The sequence below is a fragment of the Bos taurus genome, chromosome 17 (genome assembly GCF_002263795.3).
Source record: "Bos taurus isolate L1 Dominette 01449 registration number 42190680 breed Hereford chromosome 17, ARS-UCD2.0, whole genome shotgun sequence".
NCBI lineage: Eukaryota > Metazoa > Chordata > Mammalia > Artiodactyla > Bovidae > Bos > Bos taurus.
In genome coordinates this window covers 72,307,360-72,326,731 of record NC_037344.1, presented here as the reverse complement: position 1 = coordinate 72,326,731, position 19,372 = coordinate 72,307,360, and the positions used below count along the sequence as shown (strand labels likewise).

Here is a 19,372-nt window from a genome sequence, read left to right as displayed (position 1 = left end):
GCGGCAGTCCCATTCCTGTTGGGTCCCCGGCCCGGCCCTCTTCATCTCCGCTCCCCTTGGCCTTCCTTCTCGTTGCGAGGCAGCGTGGCGCGGAGGCTCTGGGTTCTCGGTCCTACTCTAGGCAGAGCCTCAGCTGCTTCATCTGCGAAATGGGCATTCAGGAAGCTTAGGTTGCCACGAGACCCAGTCCTCGGCCCTAATGTGGTCAGCGCCGCGGAACTGCCAAGCGCGAGCTGCCTTTGCCCTCTGAAGACGCACCTCCTGTCTCAAACCCTTGGCACACGTGCTGTCGCCTCTACCTGCAGTGCCCCTCCTTCAAAATCCAGAGCCAGGACTTTGATCTGCGGGGGGCGGGGGGGTGGGGAGCGTCCCTAATCCCCGGGGGGTGCAGAATCAGCTGCTTCCTCCTCGGGGCGCTCCCAGACCAAACTTCCTCAGTGTGACACTTCGGTGGTCTCTGGTCGTGCCTGTGTCCCCCGTGATCTGCTTTCTCCCTCGTGAGAGTTTGCCCAGGTATAGTGGAAGTCACACAGATCTGCAAACGTGTGCGTTTTAATGTTAAGATAATGTCTAGTACGTTGCAGGGTACCACAGGGGACCAGTCCCAGTAAGTAGAGGAAGAGGCAAGCCCGCCCCCCCGCAACCATTGCCAGCAGTCCTCAGCACCGGAGGCCTTGGGTGGTGAGCATTTCCTGGAGGCCACCGAGGCCTCTCTGGGGCGGAGTAGCGGGGTGGGGTGTGGGGGGGTGAGCCAGGCAGCCGAACGCAAGCACTGAGGGCGCTTAGGGTCTGCCCGGGGGGTCCTGGGAACTGTAGTTTGGCACTTGCCCCCTGGGGCTCAGCCTCTGACCCTGGCGCCCCAGCGAGCCCGTGCCTTGTGCAAACTCAGGAGCCTTTCCCTGTGAGCCAGGACATGTCACCGGTCCTGTAGGAACGAGAGGAGGTGTGAGGGCAGAGGGCAGCAGGCTCCCCCTGGGCACCAGGAGCAGCGGGCCCCTGAAGGCAGCAGGAAGCTGTGTGCGGCCCTGGTGCCCGGTGGGGCAGTGCCCTTGGGCAGAGGGGGAGACCACCAGGCGCAGGCTCCGGGCTGAGGTGGGAAAGGCTCAGAGGAAGGAGAGGGCGCACGTACTTGCTGTGCAGCACAAACAGCCTTCTCGAAGGCAAGAGGGAGAGACAGAGAAGGCCAGGGAAAAGCGTGTCATTCCTGCCCCCTCCCTTGGTTCCCCGTTTCCAGCGTGAGCCCCCCTATCCCGTGGCCTCCAAGCTTTCCTCGGCCCTGGGCAGCAGGGTGGGCCTGGGGTGTGGGGGGTCTCTGCAGGTCAGCTGAGCCCACAGGATGAGTCCCAGTGGTGCCATGCTAGGATGAAGTTACAGGAGTAATGGCTGCTGCCTGGTGTCCCTCAGACCCCAAACAACCACCCCAGGACTCTGCCAGGGCCTCCCCAGGAGCAATGCGAATCACATTTTTCCATGGCTGTGTTCTAGGCAGTGGGGTGTCCAGGGCCCTGTGACTGCCCTGGCAGTGGGTCTTGACCCTTCCCTGCAGCACTGGCCCCGCCCTGGACACGGCCTTCTTCCCTTCTACCCACAAAAGCACAAACAAGCAGCCCGCTCCCAAACCACAACCCTTGTCCCACGTGACACCGTAGCCCTGGGAGCTTCAAGCTGGTTGATGGGGGGACAGGGAGAGCCCCGGGAGGCTGTGGGGGCAGCTTGAACCAAGGCCTCCGGGACATCTGCTCCCTCCCCGGGGCCTCCAGCACCCACGCTCACTCCACTTCCCGCTTCCGGATGGTGCGGCCGGAGGCCAGAACCTCAGCCACCTTAGACACGATAGGATCGTAGTTCATGCTGGCCACAGAGATCACCTCGTCGCCCCTGCAGGGAGAGGTGGCCGAGCCTAAGGACTGCCAGCAGCAGCCCCTGTCCTTGGAGACCCGGATGCAGCTGGGCCCAGGGAGGCTCCCACTCGGAACCAAGGGAATGCTCTGACCACCTGGCACCCCCTTGGCCCAGCACAGCTTCTGGTCCCGTGGGACCCCGTGAGGCTCCTGCCCAGTGGGGTTGAAGGCCGACACCTGTCCTGGGACCCCGCCCTCTACCTGTGTCACTGTCCTCGGTGTAAAAGTAGGCCGTCAACCCCCATCTCCAAGAGCTGACCTCAGATTAAGTGTCCGCCTCCCGCGGGGCGGCTGTGCCCCACCTCTGTGCCCCTCTCCTGGCCGGTCCCCCGCCTAGCTAGCCCCCCTTGGAGGAGCGCTTCTCCCGGCCAAGTGCCCCCCGCACCCCCGTGGCTCTCACTTGGTGTAAAAAGCCACGAACTTGAGCTCGTCCAGATCCCCTTGGATAATGACGTCGTCGAAGCCTTCTCCGTAACCTGCAGGACGGGCGGAGGGGACGTGGCTTCACCAGGTCCGCGTGCAGCGCCCTTCCCACGATGCCCCCGGCAGACCTGTAAGGGGGGTCCTGGTCCCGCCGCCAGCGAGCTCCTGGCTTCCACCTGCAGCCGCCGTGGTCCCGCCCCCGGGATGCTCCTAGCCCCGCCCCCGGTGCGCGCCTAGCCCCGCCCCTAGGTTGCTCCTGGCCCCGCCCCAGGATACTCCTCACCCCGCCCCTAGATGTTCCTAGCACCACCCCCTGATGCTCATGGCCCCGGCCCTGGATGCTCATGGCCCCGCCCCTGGATGCTCATGGCCCCGCCCCTGGATGCTCCTAGTCCCGCCCCCGGATGCTCCTAGTCCCGCCCCCGGACGCTCTAGCCCCGCCCCCGCACTCCGCCACACCTGGGCCCTGCCCTCGCCGAGGCCCCTTGGTACCTGCGTAGCGCAGGCTCTTGCCGAACATGGCGGTCCACAGGAACGGCACCGTGCTGATCTCCGCCTCCTGCGCCAGCATGTTCTGGGCCGCCACGCGCCCTGTGGGTTCCGCGGTCGTGAGCGCTCCGCCCCGAGGCCTTGCCACCCCTCTACTGCTTGCCCGCTCCCCCTCGCTCTCCGGGGACCCCTGATATGTGGGGCAGGGACGGTGAGTGCCCACCCCTGCTTGCCAGTGATGGGTGCAGAGGTCACGCGGGGCCCAAAGCTGGCCATTGACGTCCAGTGCCTGGACTGGGTCCGGAAGGGGCCGGCTTCCTGGGGTCACCACATCAGGTGTGACTCAGACACCTCACCAGACAGGTCAGGTCTGAGGAGGGAGGCAGGACAATGGGGCACCAGTGTCCAGGGAAGCAAGGACGACAGGCTGATTCAGGGCCTGAGACAGAAAGGGGGCGTGGCTCCCCTGTTTGACTGAGGGGTCCCGTCTGCAGCTGGATGTCTGTGACCGTCCCCTGGACCCTCCCGGTTAAATGTTAATTATATGAGCAGTTCAAAAGCTTGGAACTGTGGAGCTGGAGAAGACTCTTGAGAGTCCCTTGGACTGCAAGGAGATCCAACCAGTCCATCCAAAAGGAAATCAGTCCTGAATATTCATGGGAAGGACTGATGTTAAAGCTGAAGCTCCAACACTTTGGCCACCAGGTGGGAAGAACTGACTCATTTGAAAAGACCCTGATGATGGGAAAGATTGAAGGCGGGAGGAGAAGGGGATGACAGAAGATGAGATGGTTGGATGGCATCACCGACTTGATGGACATGAGTTTGAGCAAGCTCCAGGAGTTGGTGATGGACAGGGAGGCCTGGTGTGCTGCAGTCCATGGGGTCGCAAAGAGTTGGACATGACTGAGTGACTGAACTGAACTGATATGAGCAGTTTGTGTTCCTTCAAACCTAGCACCAACCGCAGACCTTGGACCTGAACAGAGGTTGGCACCAGGAGAGGGGCTTCAGGCTCAGATGACATGAGGGTGAAAGGAACGGATGAGGGTGCAGGACGTCTGGCCTCTGAGAAGCTAACTGGCTGTACCTGCAGCTGAGGGGCCTGGACCATGTGTGTGCAGTGACCGCCCAAGGGGAGGGGGAGGTGGGTTTCCAGGCCCAGACGGCCACCTCCCAGGGGCCTGCAGGCGGCAGCCAGGTTCACAGAGTCTGTCGGGTGGCCCAGAGGGGATGCAGTGGGGAGCTGGACTGGGTCCTACTAACCGTCCCCCCAGGTGACTGCACGGGTTGGCGAGGACTTCTGAGGAACGTAATGTTTGAGGACAACGGGAAAGGAGAGGCTGGGGCAGGGGCAGTGGGCGGGACACTGTGGCGGCGGGACTGGGTGCCCAGAGGATGCTGGAGGGGTCTAGAGAAGGAGGTGGCAGCGAGCCAGCTCTGTCGCCTGTGTGAGGCTGGCTGGACAGGCCACTGCAGAGCCTTGAATGGCAGACCCCAGGAGCAGGACCCAAGGGCAGCAACTGAGGGGCAGGCCTGGGGAGAGGCTGGGACCTGGGGACGGCCTCCCGCCCCCTGCTGCCTCCGGGCTGGCGGTACCCTGGGCGTGAGCCATCTGCCAGTGGGGAATGTTCACTTTGCGGTTGTTCCTCCAGGCCAGAGGGAAGGTAACAGCGTCGCCAGCTGCAAACACGCCGGGGATGTTGGTCTGCATCATCTGTGGGGGGAGTGCGGGGCTCATGGGTGGGACAGGCACCCCACGCGGGTCCTCCGCCATCCCACCAGCAGCTTGCCCACCTGCCCCAGCGGCCCCACCTTGTTGACGGGGATGAAGCCGCGGGAGTCCAGACTGATGCCGCTCTGCCTCAGGAAGCCCGTGGCAGGCACCGCGCCTGGCGGGACAGGGCCACCGTGTCCACGCCTTCACAGCCCGTCCCCTCTGCGTGGACCCCCAGAGACCCTGGTGTCTCCCATCAGGCCTCAGGTACCACCTCCGAGAAGGTCTCCATGAAGCCCCTGGTGGGGGTGGGCATCCACACCTTCCCCCAGCCCGTGTTACTTCCTCCCCCAACTGGCACCTCAGCTGGAGCAGGGGCCAGCTAGAGCCTCACCTGTGTCCACGCGGTTACTGGGCAGGGGTCACCAGAAGCATGCCCTGTGCCAGCCCAGGCCAAGCACCAACTCCCCAAGAGCCCTGACCGGTGGGCATGGTCAGACAGGCTGGGCAAGGGGAAGGGACTGGCCCAAGGTCAGTGTCGAGCAAGAGAGGGTGACCCTGCTCCCTGTGGCCGCCTGCCCCCTACTCACCGATGCCCACCACGCAGACGTCGGCCCGCACCACCTTGCTGCTCTTCAGCACGACCTCCTTCAGCTGCGGAGAGTGGCGGGGCGGGTGAGCAGCTCCAGGGCACAGGAGAGGGGCAGAGGGGCCGGGATGGGGGCAGTGGAGGAGGGCCCACCTTGCCCTCCTGGGCCCGCAGCTCCGACACCTCAGTCTGCATGTAGAACTTGACGCGGTTGTTCTCAAACATCTGCCAGTGGGGGTGGGGCGGGGGGCGCAGGGGTGAGAGCTGAACGGGAGGTACAGGGTAGGCGGGGCCGGCGCGGTGGGTCCCCCGGGGCTCACCTTCATGAGGGTGTGGCCGACGCGCTCCCCCAGGAACCTCCTGAAGGGTGTCTCCTCCACCTCCACCACGGACACCGAGTGGGCCTTCTCAGTCAGGTAGGCGGCCACCTCCATCCCTGGGGCGGGGCGGGGCGGGGCCGGTGCGGCGGGCTGGCACCCTGCACCGCCCCTGCCAGCGCCGCCCCGGGCTCCCCCGGCTGCTCACCCAGGAAGCCGGCCCCCACGACCACGGCGTTGCGGCCCCGGGCCAGCCTCACCACGCGGTTGGCGTCCTCCGGTGTCCGGATGGTGAACACGTTCTCCACGTCTTTGCCTTTGCAGCTTAGGGTCTTGGGGCTGAGACGGGCCAGAATTGGGGAGAGGGGCGGCTCCCAGCTCCCCCTCAGCCCCCGCCCCGAGTCCTCCCCCTGCCTGGCGGGGGGCGCGGGGTCCCTCCCACCTGCTCCCAGGTGCCAGCAGTAGCTTGCTGTACTCCAGCTTGAAGCCATCCTTGAACACAGCCTTCTTGTTCCTGACGTCCACCGTGACCACCTGAGACCCCCGCGGGGTAGAGCGTGGCCTCCAGGTCCTCCACCGTGCCCCGTGCCCGCCAGGCCCTCTGGGCAGCTCCACCACCCGCTGAAACTTCCTCCCGGCACCAGAGTGGCCCTCTCACGCTTCAGCCCCACCTCCTCCTCAAAGCCCTCCTGAAGCCCCTGGCCCCACCCCGCTACCCTGGGGCCGGCCCTGTGTGTACTATGATCGCCTCAGGCCTGGGGCATCCCTGGGTGCCTGGGCCCCTGGGCAGAAGGGTGCGGAACACACCCACACCTCCAGGGGCCTCACGCCCGCCCTCCACGGCGCCCAGGAAGCCCTCCCAAGCCTGCTCCTCCGCCTCGTCCGCACCTGGGCCTCGGTGAGCACCTCGATGCCGTGGGCTCGGAAGAACTCCTTGGGCCTCAGGGCCAGCTGCTCCGGCTGTGCGTCCAGAGACTGCCGGGGACGCCGGCTTGAGATGGGGCCAGGCGGCCACCGTCCCCTTGGCAACTGAGAACCGAGGCCTCGTGCGTGCGGGGCAGCCCGGGCCACACAGAGGCTCCAGGGCGGAACTCTGCCGACCAGACCTCCTGGGCACCACAGACGGGCCTGGCACAAGCGGAGAGGGCAGCCGACCGGACCCCCGGGGGGCAGCGAGCAGGGTCCCAGGGGCCCTAACTGTGGGCAGAGGGGCGAGGGTCTGGCCCCGCCCAGCGTCATTCACGCCCCGCCCAGCCCCATTCGCGCCCCGCCCACCTTGCTGAGCTTGGGCCGGTCGTAGGGAAGGTGGCGGTCCAGCGTGCACAGCACGATCCGGTCTGAGAAGCCCTCCTGCCTCAGCGTCTCCGCGCACACCAGACCGGCTGCCCCTGAGCGGAGGGGACGGCGGGGGACAGGTGTCAGGAGCCCCGTCCCCAACCCACCCTGCCCCAGAGGACCGACCACCAACCTGCGCCCACGATCAGCACGTTGGTGCTGCCGCTGTAGCCGGCGCTTGGCGAGATGCACGTGGCCATCACCTTGGTCCTTCGCTGCAGCTGCAAGGCCTGGGGGCGGCCGGCAAGCTGGGGGCAGCTGGGAGCGGGGGTCACCGCCATCCCCCCTGTGCCCACCCAGCGGGCCAGGCTCTCCTGCCCCAGTGGTGCCTCTTCCCCACCGGGGAAGCCCTTGGCCGGCCTGCCAGGCTCCCTCCCACCCCAGGGACCCAGAGGCCCTCCCGTGGCCTTTCTCTCTGCCTGAGTCCCCCAGCTCCCACACCCTCACCTGCTTGCTGGCCCGGATGTACACCTTCTCTTTCTCGATCTTCACCTACAAGGGCTGTGGAGCTCAGGCCCGGGCTTTGGGGTGCTCCGGCCCCTGCCCCCCCCCCCCGGGGCTCACCCCACTGCACGCCAGGCCCCACCTGGAACTTGTGCAGACTGTCCAGGCCTGGGAAGTCCTCCAGGTCCCCGGTGCTGACGTTGAAGCAGGCGCCGTGCCAGGGGCAGCGGACCCGGCCACGGGACAGCACTCCTGGAGGGGGCAGGGCTGGGCCACCATAGAGGCCGGGCTCCAAGGGCACCCCGGTCCCGTGCCCACGGCCCCGGAGCCCCCCACCAGCAGATGGGGCCCCCGTGGGCACCCACACCTCACCTTTCACCAGGGGCGCGCCGTAATGCGGACACTTGTGGCCCAGGGCGTGAAGCTCCCCGTTGTCCTTCACCAGCAGCACCTTGCCCCAGCCCAGCTCCACCTCCCGCATCCTGCGGGGGCGGCTGCCCTCAGAGGCTAGGGAGCAGCCCCCAGCCCCAGACCAGCAGCAGCCTCCGAGGCAGTGCCCCACCCCCGCCTCCCACGCCCTCCCAGGCCCAGCACCCACTGGCCATTCTCCAGGTCCTTGACGTGGCAGACAGCGGCCTCCACGCAGTCCTGGGCGCCGGGGTAGGGGTGGGCGGTGGGAAGGCGCTCGTCCGCGTGGAAGTGGCGGGCGGCGCCGTTGCCCTGGTAGGCCCGGGGGCTGCCCCTGCTGCCGGTGGACAGCTCCTCCTTGCCCCGGTCCTTCTCGGGCAGCACCACCTCGATCTTGAGCTCCACTGTGGGCAGGCGGGGTGCGTGTGAGCCTCCAGCCCAGCCCACCCCTCACCTACCCCTCCAGTGGTGGGCAGAGCGGAGGTACTGGGGGGGCCCTGGGCAAGCTCAACGTGATGTCTCATGCATTTTTTTCCTCACTAACAAAATGAGCCAGGGGCACCAGCAGCGCGCATTCGCCCCAGATGCGGCCCCTTCTCCAGGAACCCACGTGCGGGTGAGAATTTGGGGCTGGAACCCTGCTGACCCCAAGGGCGCGGCCACCATGGAGGATGGGGGCGGCCTGAGGACACAGCCCGGGTCACGGTCCCTGAGTGAATCTGGGTAACGGAGGTCTGCAGAGGTTTGAAACTTTTTCAAAATTAAAAGAAAAAAGTGTATATGCTATGTAATTTCAACTGGAGATAGCTGCTCTGGCCAGCTGGAGAACCCCTCATTATTTGCCAGGTGCTGAGTGCAGGGGGCCTTGAGGGTGGACCCCACCCAGGCTGTGTGTGCGGAGGACACAGGCGTACCCCCCTCTCGTGGGGCCGACTTGGGCAGGCACTTAGCGAGATTATCACTTTCTTTATACTTCTCCACATTTTCCAAATTCCCCACTATGAGCCTCGGGTATTTTTCTAATTAGAAGGGAACAATAAACAGAATTTTCAGCAGCGATAATCCAGCCTCCTGGCCCGCGGCTGCAGGGAGCAGGGCTAAGCACAGGGCGCTGAGCCCTGGCACAGCATGGGTGCCCCCTGCCCCAACCCTGGGCCCCTGAGCCCGCAGGCCCCTCCCCCAAGACCTGACCTCCAGAAACAAAGAGCCCAGGTGGCTCCTCGGGGCCTTAGCCCAGGCGGCGGTCCCCTTGGCCTGGGCCCTTGTGCATTCCTGGCACAGCTCAGCCCTGCTGGTCCTCCTAGACACAGCCCGGGGGTCACCTGCACTGGCTGCCCGCCCCCACGCTGCCCTAAGCCCCCAGCCCTGCCCGGCCCCTCATCCCTCCATCCAGCGCCCCCCGCCCGCCCCAGCCAAGGTGCAGGCAGGGCTGAACGCAGTTCCCTGAGTCCAGGGGCAGGAAGGGCCCGCCCACACATCACACCGAAGCTGTTGCATCAGGTGGGGGCCTCTGGGTGGGCTGGGCTTTTGCCTTCATTTTCCACACTCGATGTAACAGCGATAGAATGTTTTCAGAAGAATTAAAAAGAAAAATACCGTGGACTCAGCTGACACCAGTTACGTGAGCTGCAGACCAGAGCTCACAGGAGCAGCCTGGCAGGGGCCCAGAGAACAGCCAAGCCCAGCTGCCTTCATCCTGTGTCCTCCAACAGAAGACGCTCCATGATGCAGCCTAGGGAGGGCGCTGCGGCAGGAGCCACGCGGGACCCTTAGCCCCTGTCAGCAGACGCCCTCACTGTAAAATGGGAAGAGCAGAGCTCACCCCCTTGGGGGCAGTGCAGCTGAAGGAAATAATCCATGCAACTCAGAGCAGATGCCCAATAGGTGAAGCTGCTTGGCAGTGTTTATTTGCTCAGCTTTGAGCCTCCTGGTGGCCACGGCAAAGAGGGAAAGCCTTTAAGTAGCAGCCGTGCCCTAATGAAAGGAAGGTGACCAGGGGCTTCCCTGGTGGTACAGTGGGTAAGAATCTGCCTGCGGATGCCGGGGATTATGGGTTTGATCCCTGGTCTGGGAAGACTCCACATGCTGTGGAGCAACTGAGCCCCGCACCACAGCTGCCGAGCCTGTGAACCCAAACTACTGAAGCCCTCCCGCCGAGAGCCTGTGCTCTGCAACGAGAAGCCGCCACGCTGAGAAGCCCGCACACCGCAACGAAGGGCGGACCCTGCTGGCTGCAGCCAGAGAAAGCCCGGGCAAAGCAATGAGGCCCAGTGTGCCAACAGCAAGGACACAGGCAGGCGACCAGATGCCAAGAAACCTGCACTTCTCCCAAGTTCTGAGTTTAGAAAGGACAGGCTAGGAGCACTTCCCGAGAAACACGGGGCTCCTGGAGCCCGGGGTGTGCTGTGATGTGCTCTGAGCCACAGGGGCCCTGGAGGTGGACAGGGAGGACTTTGCCCAAGCCTCTGTGCTCCTTTGGGTCTCCCTGTGGGCTGGGGACCCCCAGAGAACTCTCCTGGCTGGAAGGCTCTCATTCCCATGCGCTGAAACCCCAGACCTGCTCCGAGTGGGCCCCGGGGCCCTGAGTTCCTGCCCCCCCCGCCACAGCCCACAGGGAGCCCAGCCCCCCAGAGAGGAAAGAGTAGCATCCTGCGAGGGTCTCCCGGGTGCCGGGCCCTGTGCCAAGTGCAGCAGTGGGCGCGGGGGCACAGTTATGAGGCCTGTCTCATGGTGAGAACACAGGCTCAGAGAGGCGACGTCGCCTGCCCGAGGCCACACAGTCTGGAGCAGGCACCGGATTTGAGCTCAACAGCACTGCCCCTGGTGTGGTAAGAGTGACCTGCCCCTGTCCCGGGGGTCCTGGGGTCGGGGCTCTGAGAGCGGCAGGAGGGCCCCTGTGCCAGGGCATCCAGCCAGCCCAGCAGCCCTACAGGAGGCTGCTCCAGGGCCAGCCAGCACCCTGGGGCCCACTGCCGACGGGTGGGAGTCACGGTCAAGACAGTTACATCTTTTGCCCGAGGGCTGGGTTTCCACAGCTTGGGAGCAGGGGGCCAGATGCAGGGGTCCCTCTGCCTGGCCTGGCACCCCCTTGCCCCCAGGTTCCTCCTCAGGCCCAGGGAGAGGAGAAAAGGCTCGCGGGCTTCCAGGTCGTGGAGCTGCCGGCTATCAGGTAAGGGCAGCTGGGCGAGCGGGCAGGGGGCGGAAGTGCTTGGGCCAGGCAGGGTGGGGATGTCCTCCGCCAATGGGGAGTGTGTCCAGAGAGGCCTAGGAGGCAGCCCGAGGTCACACAGTGGTCAGAAGAGACGGCAGGGCCGGACCTGCCCGCTCCACCTCTGAGTGGCCTTGAGAGCTCAGGCTTATTTTTTGGGGGGATGTGGGTGAGGCTCAGAGAGATTGCTCGAACGCCATGGGTCACATGGTGGCCGGGGTCTCCCCAGGGCCCCCTTCCTCAGCCCTGAGGGGGACAAACCCCACCCCCGCGCATGCCCCCAGCAGCAGGAGGAAGCCTCCCCTCCCCTCCCTGAGAAAGGCACCGCCATTGTTCCCACCGCCAGCACCCAGAGCCCCAGATAAAGAGGGCTCCAGCCGCCCCCCCTGCCCACAGCGTTAGCATTCGGCGGCCTCCGGGTCTGACCTACTTCGGAGGCAGAGGGGGAGGGACAGAGGGAGGCGAGAAGGGAAGAGGTACCTGGCTTGGGCTTGGAGAAGCAGCCGCCCATGGCGCGGGGCCTGCAGGCGGGAGGGCGCGCTGAGTGGCAGCTGTGGGAGGCCTAGGGTGCCCCCTGGGGCGCTGGGCCCCCCGCGGCTCTCAGAGATGCTGGCGCTGCCATCCAGCGGGAGCTGCCTCCGGGACCTGCGGGGAGAAGGGCAGCTTCGGGACCAGGGCTTGGTTGAGGCTGCGAGTAGAAACAGCCTGGGGGCTTCGGAAAGGGGCCGCGCTGGGGCCGGGTCCCCGAAGCATCACAGACTGCACCTCCTTCCCGGCCCCCCAGGCTCAGCACCCTCACTCCCCTCCCCTCTGGCCTGCCTCCCCCTTAGGCCCAGGAAACCCCCTGATTTCTGCGGCCCTCGGAGCGCTACCGCCCGGGAGCCCTGGGGCCCTCTGTTCTTCTGGGCGGCCACCGTGCCTGGGGTCAGACCCGGGTCACCTTGACCAATCAGAGCTTCTCCTCCTGGCTGGGGGCACATTTAGCACTCCCTGGCCCTGCCCAGACCTCGGCTGGCAGCCCCGGTACCCACCTCCTCCAAGGGCAGCTGCTGCCTCCCGTCCCGGCGCCAGAGTGGACCGAGGCCGCCCGTCTGGGAAGGCAGGGCCAGGGGCAGGGGTCCAGGAGGCGGCCCAGCGTCCACCCCTCCCCCAGCGCGCCGAGGCCAGGAGGGCCGGGGGCGGGGCCGGGGGCAGGCCACCGGTCCCCAGGGAAACACAGCTCCACGTGAACAGAAGTGGGCTGCCCGCCCGGCCCGACGGGGTGGGGGAAATGGAGGCCAGGCGCACCGCCCGCTTCCGCCCCCTCCCCCACTCTCCCCCCAAGCCTCTGGTATTGGGGTTCTGCCCAAAAGCAGATGGAGACACGGGAGGGCCCAAGGCTTGCCAGGGTCAAGCAGCAGGTAGGGGCGTCCAGGTGGCCTCCCGCCTACTGACTTCCAGGCAGACAGGGGCCCAGGAAGGCCCTGTACCGCCCTGCAAGCCGCGGGGCTGAGGAGGGCTCACCCCCTCCTCCAAGAGACCCCGCGGCCAAGGAGCTCCCAGAACCACAGGGTGCCTCCTGGAGCATGCAGCTTACAGGCTGGGCTCGGAGGGCCAGGACGGAGCTGTGGCGCCGCGTCTACAAGGGTCTCCCCACTCTTACCCCCCAGAAGTTCTTCCTGGAGTTTAAGCAGCTGAAGTCCACCTGATCTGGTTCAGATCCCAGCAAGGGCCCCAGAGGGCGCCTGAGAGCAAGGGGCCTGGGAACTGCAGGGAGTCTGGGGGGGACGGTCCACTGCCTGGCACCCGTCTCACCGTCCTGGCGGGCCGCCGCAGGAGAGATGGCACCTGAAGGCCACCCAGGCGCACCCTTGCTCTTTCCCCTACTCACTGCCAAGGCAGGTCAGTAAGACGGGGGCTCCACCCGCCCCACCTGCCCCTCCCTGGGCACACAGGTGCCCCTCCCCAGGCCCTGGCTCAGCCCTGCCCACCTCCCTCCTGCCTGACCTCTGACCTCGCCTGCTGGGCCACCAACACCCCAGAAAAGGGATGACCTCAACTTGCCTCCAGGTGCCCAGATGTCCAGACCCCTGGGGTCTTGGGTCTGGAGAGAGATTTGCTGGGGACAGAAACCTCCCCAGAGCTACTATGTGCCGGGCTGGCATGGAGCCGCCCTGCCCCCGCGGGGCCAGACACCCCCACCAAGCAAAGCCCCTTGCCAGGACACACCAAGAGGGCACCCCGAGTCTTGGCAGCCTGCCGCCCATGTCCACAAGCTGCCCAAACTGCCAACAGTTGTCACAGTCCTGTAGCCCTCTGGGACCTGCGTGTGTCCCCTGAACAGCCCCAGGGCCTCGCTCCCCACTACTCCAGTCTGTCGTCACTGGGGGGTCCCCTGAGCCCTTCCCACACCCACCCCGAGGGGCACCGCAGCAGCTGGCTTTGTTTTCTGGGACAGCGTCTGAGCTGTCTGAGCTCCACGCCGCTGGCCCTCGAGGTGGGGGGGCGCTGTGGCCGCATCTCCCCCGCATTGCAGCCCGTCCCACCCACGCTGGGAAGCCCTTTCCAGCCTGCCTCCGGGACTCCCACCGGCCCAGGAAGGGGATCAGCGCACGGAGGGGCCCCCGCGGCCGCGAGCGGGCAGCGAGTCGGGAGCGGAGGCCCAGGAGAGAGGGGCGCCCCGCCCCGCGGCCCCCTCCGCGGCGCCGCCCCCAGCCCCGCGGGCTCACCTGAGCTCCGCGCTGGCCTGTGCTCTGGAGCCTCCCGGGCGGGAGGGGCGGGGCCGGAGCGCGGAAGTGGGGCTGCCCGGGGCAGGCCGCCGGGTCTGGGGCCCTGGCATCCTGGCGACCCCCATGGGGCTCCAGGCTGGCGGCAGGCCGCTCCTTTTCCCTTTCTTTCCTGTCTTGGAACCAGGGGCTCCTGGCGGCGTGGGGGCAGTGGAACCTCCCGCAGAAAGCTCCCAAAGCCAGCCCAACTGACCCCGATACCTCGACGGCTTTGGGGGTTCAGCTCCGTCCCTCCCCCGCCCCCTACCACGCCTTCCACTTTGTATTGTATGACAGTGTCTCTTTCCCAGCTGTGGTTGCACGTGGAGAAACGCCCGGTCCCTGTAAATCGTGGGGCACCCTGGTTGTGTGTCGCGTCGCCTCCAGGAAGCCCTGAATGGGCAGCCTTTCTCCCCTAGCCTGGAGGTGCTGTTCCTGCTCTGGGGCCTTCCCAGAGTTTCCAGGTGCTGCCCGTCCAGCCTGTGCTGTCATAGGGTAGGGCTGGGGCTCAGCGAACCTGTCACTCAGCCCAGCGGGCCTCCGACCGGCATTTCCTGGGCCGGCTGGAGTTGAGCCCTCTTATTTGCCATCTCCTCCGTTTCTGGGCCTCCCTCCCCGCCGGCAGGGGTCAGGATGACCAGCCTTCGAGGCAGCCCCTCTTTATATCACAGGCAAACACCCGGGGGGTGCAGGCATACCTCCCCACATGTTACAGATGGGGGAGCTCAGGGAGGCATCCGAGGCCAGGGGCAGGGCCTGAGAGGGTCACTTCCGCAGGCAGGTGTGGGGCCGGGGGCTGCAGGGCAGGGGGTCATTTCGGTCCACCCCTCCCTGCTCCTGCCGCAGGAGGGGCCCCGACACGGGCAGATGGTGCTGCTTGGCGGGGCGCCCTGGGCCTCCATCCAGCCTGACCCGACTGCACTCCGTGCTGACCTTGTAGCCCTGTCCCTGCGCCCCGCCCCCCCCCCCCCCCCCAGCCAGGAAGACACTGTGCCCCCTGGGAGGACACTGGCTGCGGCTTCGTGGCCGCTCTTCGCTCTTCCCTCTTCCTGGCAGCCGAGGAGGGACGTTCTCTGGGTCGTCTCCATTGTACAGATGTGAGAGCTGGGACTCAGGTGGCTTGGGGGCCCCCAGAGCCACGCTGCTGGTGAGGGGTGGGGCCTGGCCGGGCTGGCAACGCGGAGCACGGGAATGGGGGCGTCTCAGTTCAGGGCTCCCGTCCTGGTCTGTGAGCTCTTTGACTCGGTGAGCCCTTTGTGTCCCAGGTCCCCAGGAATCGGGGGGTACCTGGAGTGCCGTCCAGCGGGCTCCTCCAGGACAGCAGACAGGTGCAGCCTGGGACACGGCGGTGCTCAGGGTGGGGCTGGGGGCTGCGAGGAGGCCCAGGACGGGGTGAGGGGGGATCACCCTGATGTCGGGCAGCGATGACTGCATCCTTGTGGAGCAAAAGCGGAGACGGAAGGCAGGCGGGCGGACTCCCCGAGGGCCCCGGCTTAGAGGTGGTGTGCATGGACGTGGGGGTCCTCAGGCCGCCCGAGGCCCTCACCTTGCGCCGAGAGGAGATCCGTCCCGGCGGCCTGGGTGGCACCCGACGAGGCCCCAGCAGCGAGGGAGGGCCGCCCAGCAGACAGCTCAGAGTCCGCAGCGAGCCGCGGGTGAGGGGGAGCCACGAGGGGCCTGTCCCAGTCCTCACCTGGCTTCACCAAGCCCGCCGTGAAGTGAGGGCACGGCGCCCCCTGGAGGCCGACCAGAGGCCCGCGATGCCCTCCCTGGGCCTTGGGTTCTTCCCCGGGCCTGGGGTGGATTTCCAGATGGGGAGATCTCCATGTGCCGTCCTGGCCCCCAGGGAATGTGGGGAGGGGGCCGTTACAGCACAGCCAACATCTGAGCTGCGGCCGGCTGCGGGAGGGACAAGGTGCGGGCAGGCCTGGCGCCCCCGGCTTCTTATTCTTACGGAGGCAGAGGCTGGGGGACCTGGGCTGAGTCCACCCCGCAGCCCCGGCCTCACTCTGAGCCCCTGGCTTTCTGGGGTCGCTGCAGACCGGCCTCCCTGCCCGCATCGCCGGTCGGCCCACACAGCGCGTGTCCCAGAGCCCCCAGGATCCTTGGGGCTCCCCCACCCTGCTGGGACTGGCTCCCACCCCAGCCTCGGAGCCCCCCGACTTGCTGGTGTGTCGTGCCTGTCCTGTCTCCAGGCTCCGTGGTGACCAGTTCTGATTCCAGTCCCCGTGGAATTTTATGTTTTTTCATTTTTTGTCTTCAAAGATGTTTTCTATTTGTAAATTAAAATTTCAAAAGAGGAAAAAAAAACCCTCCAACAAACAAAAGAAGAACACTTGCAACAACCTCCACATCTCAGACAGTCAGATGGACTAGTACAAGCTGCTTCAGTTCAGTTCAGTCGCTCGGTCGTGTGCCGGGAGCCGGTGAGAGGCACTCCATTCATGGCAAAGGTCATGAGGAAGGAGGCTCGGCATACGCAAAGGCGGGACCGAGCCTCAGGAGTCCCCCTGGATATTCTCGAGCATCTACCCCCCAAAAACCAGGGTCTGCCTACTTTATTGCTTTGTGCTCTCACCTCTGACTTTACTGGGGGCTGTCCCCCACCACCATCTCCCTCTCTCTGACAAAGAGTTAACTTACAGCTCCAATTAATAAAGTTCCTGGGCATTAGGAGTGTTTAAATCTAAACCCCTCAGATAGCTCTCTAACTCGCCTGACAAGTTTACCCGGACTCCTACAGCTATGCATACGATTGTTTACAGTCTCCCAGTCTCGAGAGGCACGGGAAGCTTAAGATATTCAAATAGCTTAGAGCCTCTCAGAGAGTTAAACTGTCAGAATAAAACTAGTAAAAGATTTCATTGATGAGCCAATGCTTGCTGCCAAGTTTCCACATCCCCTGTATTGTATCCTTGAATGTGTATTAATTAATATAGTTGGTATGTAGAAAAAATAAGTAGTGGCCTTGGTGTTAGTAACTTTAGACCCTTAAGGTAATAAATTCTTTCCTTTGTTGTAAACCCATTACACATCTGCCCTATAGGAATGCAACTTTATCTACCACCTTCGGAGGATGGCGCCAAACCTTAAAATAATTACTCTTAGAGAAAATAAGTCTTACGGTTGACAAACCTTTGTCAAGAGTCCTAAAATGTTAGTAGGCCTTCTGGCCCGAAGATGATGTAAATCACCTAAACCATTTGTATACGATAAATTTGCAGGAAAGAAACCCTGGTTTTTGATAAGGATCAGAGACTGCTGACTTTGTATGATTTCACATCCCCTATTATCCTCTATGTGTAACTTAGGGTATAAAAGCCCCTGTTGAAGATAAAGCTACGGGCCTTGCTCACCGAAGCTTGGTCTCCCCATGTCATTCTTTTCACATTCCGGCTGAAGTTTCCATCTGGAGCGTGGATATCCTCTGCGACCATTTATTTGCCTGGGCTTCTAAGACCCACTCGAGAAGGTGTCTAAGGTGGGGCACCTTCCGCTATTCGAGAGGGCGCCTGCGGCCTCCGTGGTCAGAGCTAACCTGGTGTCACAGGTTATATTGATTTTCCGCGTAAACCAAGCTACTCAGCCTCTTTTCTCCACTGAATTTTCCTACTGAGCTATCCTCATTCTATTACTCTTTATATCTTTGATGAATATTTAAATTAATCGCCGATGCCGTCTCCCCTTCGAACTCCCTGGATCAGCCAGGGCTGGACCTCGGCAGTCGTGTCTGACTCTTTTTGACCCCATGGACTGCAGCACGCCAGGCCTCCCTGTCCATCACCGACTCCTGGAGCCTACTCAAACTCACGTCCATCGAGTCGGTGATGCCATCCAACCATCTCATCCTCTGTCGTCCCCTTCTCCTCCCGCCTTTAATCTTTCCCAGCATCATGGTCTTTTCAAATGAGTCAGGTCCTCCTATCAGGTGGCCAAAGTACTGGAGTTTCAGCTTCAGCATCAGTCCTTCCAATGAATATTCAGGGCTGATTTCTTTTAGGATGGACTGGTTGGATCTCCTTGCAGTCCAAGGGACTCTCAAGAGTCTTCTCCAACACCACAGTTCAAAAGCATCAATCCTTTGGTGCTCAGCTTTCTTCACAGTCCAACTCTCACATCCATACATGACCACAGGAAAAACCATAGCCTTGACTAGACGGACCTCTGTTGGCAAAGTAATGTCTCTGCTTTTTACCGTGCTGTCTAGGCTGGTCATAACTTTTCTTCCAAGGAGCAACCGTCTTTTAATTTCATGGCTGCAGTCACCATCTGCAGTGATTTTGGAGCCCCCCAAAATAAAGTCTGTCACTGTTTCCCCATCTATTTGCCATGAAGTGATGGGACCAGATGCCATGATCTTAGTTTTCTGAATGTATAGAGTATTTATTGTTCAGCGATAAGCCCAGTGTCTACAGAAGATCTGTAAAATGTATTTTCGCACAGATTGCTGGAGAAGGTGTAAATTCAGGCAATCCTTATACTCCGCTCAGAGCAACCCCCTTCACTGTCTGACAGCTGGAGGCTGGAAAGGCCCTGCATGCCCACCCGTGGCAGTGGCCACCCCAGTGCCAGCACGCCCACCTCGTGGGCCGTGACACAGCGACAGGAGAGAGGTGCGCTCGACCCACAACCTCTGACCACCCGTGGCGGCGGCCACCCCAGTGCCAGCACGCCCACCTCGTGGGCCATGACACAGCGACAGGAGAGAGGTGCACTTGACGCACAACGTCTGATAGAAGTCAGTGACCCACGCTGTCTCTCTGTAGGGAAAACATGGGAAAAGTTTGCCTGTATATTGTGAAACTCCAGAGAGATCCGTAATAAACAGGCAACAGGGAGATGGCGTGTGCAGTCACCGGGGCGGGGGCCCCCCTGCTGACCTCAATGCCAAAGCCCAGCTCCGCCAGCTCCTCCTGGGCAGAGCACCCCCTCACACCCTGGCCTCGGGCGCTGGCAGCTCTGGGTGCCCACCCCTTTTGGACCTGAGTTTCAACAGTGGGTCTCCTGCTGTTTCTGCGCCAGGAGTCAGGGGCACAGGCTGCTTTGAGCTCCGAGCCTGGGAGCCTGGGGCGCTGGTCCGAGTGTCCCCAGGGCAGCGGGCGTGGATGAGGATGCCCCCGATCTCTGCAGCCCCCATTTGGACATAGGCCTCACCCTCCTGCTGGGGAGCCTCAAGCGGGGCCAGGATTTAGAGCCGCCGTGGGGTGCCAGGACCCAGGCCCTGACACCTGCCCACCCTGCAGGGAGGTGGCTCCATTTGCCGAGGGCTCCCGCCACGGGGAAACCCAGCCCTGCGCTGCCGAGTTTGTGGCCTCTCACGCTTCAAGGACTCTTCACAGGCATCTCCAAGACCTGCCGCCTTCCAGGACCAGAGCCGCGGTCCTAGAGGCAGAGCGTGAGATGGCCAGGTACCCCCGCTTCTGGAGACCTTCTTGACACACAAGTAGGGGCAGGGATGGCACGGGCTGCAGGCTGCAGGGCCATCAGGAGGCGGGCCCCCCCACCCCAGCTGGAGGCCAGACAGGGAGGCGCGGGAGTCAAGAAAGGCAGCCGGGTCCCTGCCCTGCCCTGCCCTGGACGCTCCGAGGCCAGGTTGAACGTCAGACCTGCTCTGACGCTCTCAGCCCAGGGTCCCTGGGGGTGCCAGGCCTGGACTGCTGCCCCCGTCTCCCCCCACCGGGTCCGGGGCTGCAGGGCTGGGTGCCGAGCGCAAGCAGCAGGCGGCCACTGCTGCACGGCTGTCGCCGCTGGGGCGGGCGCGCCTCCAGGCAGCGCTGAGCAGACACGCACACAGAGC

At 64.0% G+C, this 19,372-nt stretch overlaps 1 protein-coding gene across 8 annotated transcripts; it reads right to left on the bottom strand.

Moving 5' to 3' along the window:
• Positions 1–534: 534 nt before the first annotated feature.
• Positions 535–11,439, bottom strand: AIFM3 (apoptosis inducing factor mitochondria associated 3). 8 transcript variants are annotated; one of them, NM_001046281.2, is made up of 19 exons: positions 11,312–11,342; positions 7,814–8,027; positions 7,588–7,697; positions 7,358–7,467; positions 7,219–7,263; positions 6,905–7,001; positions 6,712–6,824; positions 6,325–6,411; positions 5,879–5,970; positions 5,645–5,775; positions 5,440–5,555; positions 5,273–5,344; positions 5,121–5,184; positions 4,629–4,705; positions 4,413–4,530; positions 2,817–2,915; positions 2,302–2,377; positions 1,774–1,878; positions 535–925 (listed from the first exon to the last, which is right to left on the bottom strand). In NM_001046281.2, exons 1-19 carry the CDS (start codon positions 11,340–11,342, stop codon positions 886–888), a joined length of 1,797 nt encoding a protein of 598 aa, NP_001039746.2. In that variant the 3' UTR covers positions 535–885. The 8 variants fall into 8 exon arrangements, 7 of the variants coding, with proteins under 7 accessions (NP_001039746.2, XP_005218288.1, XP_010812541.1 ...); XM_005218231.5 differs by having other exon boundaries at positions 537–925; positions 7,358–7,697; positions 11,312–11,439; XM_010814239.4 differs by lacking the exon at positions 11,312–11,342 and adding an exon at positions 8,538–8,630 and having other exon boundaries at positions 537–925; positions 7,358–7,697.
• Positions 11,440–19,372: the final 7,933 nt, after the last annotated feature.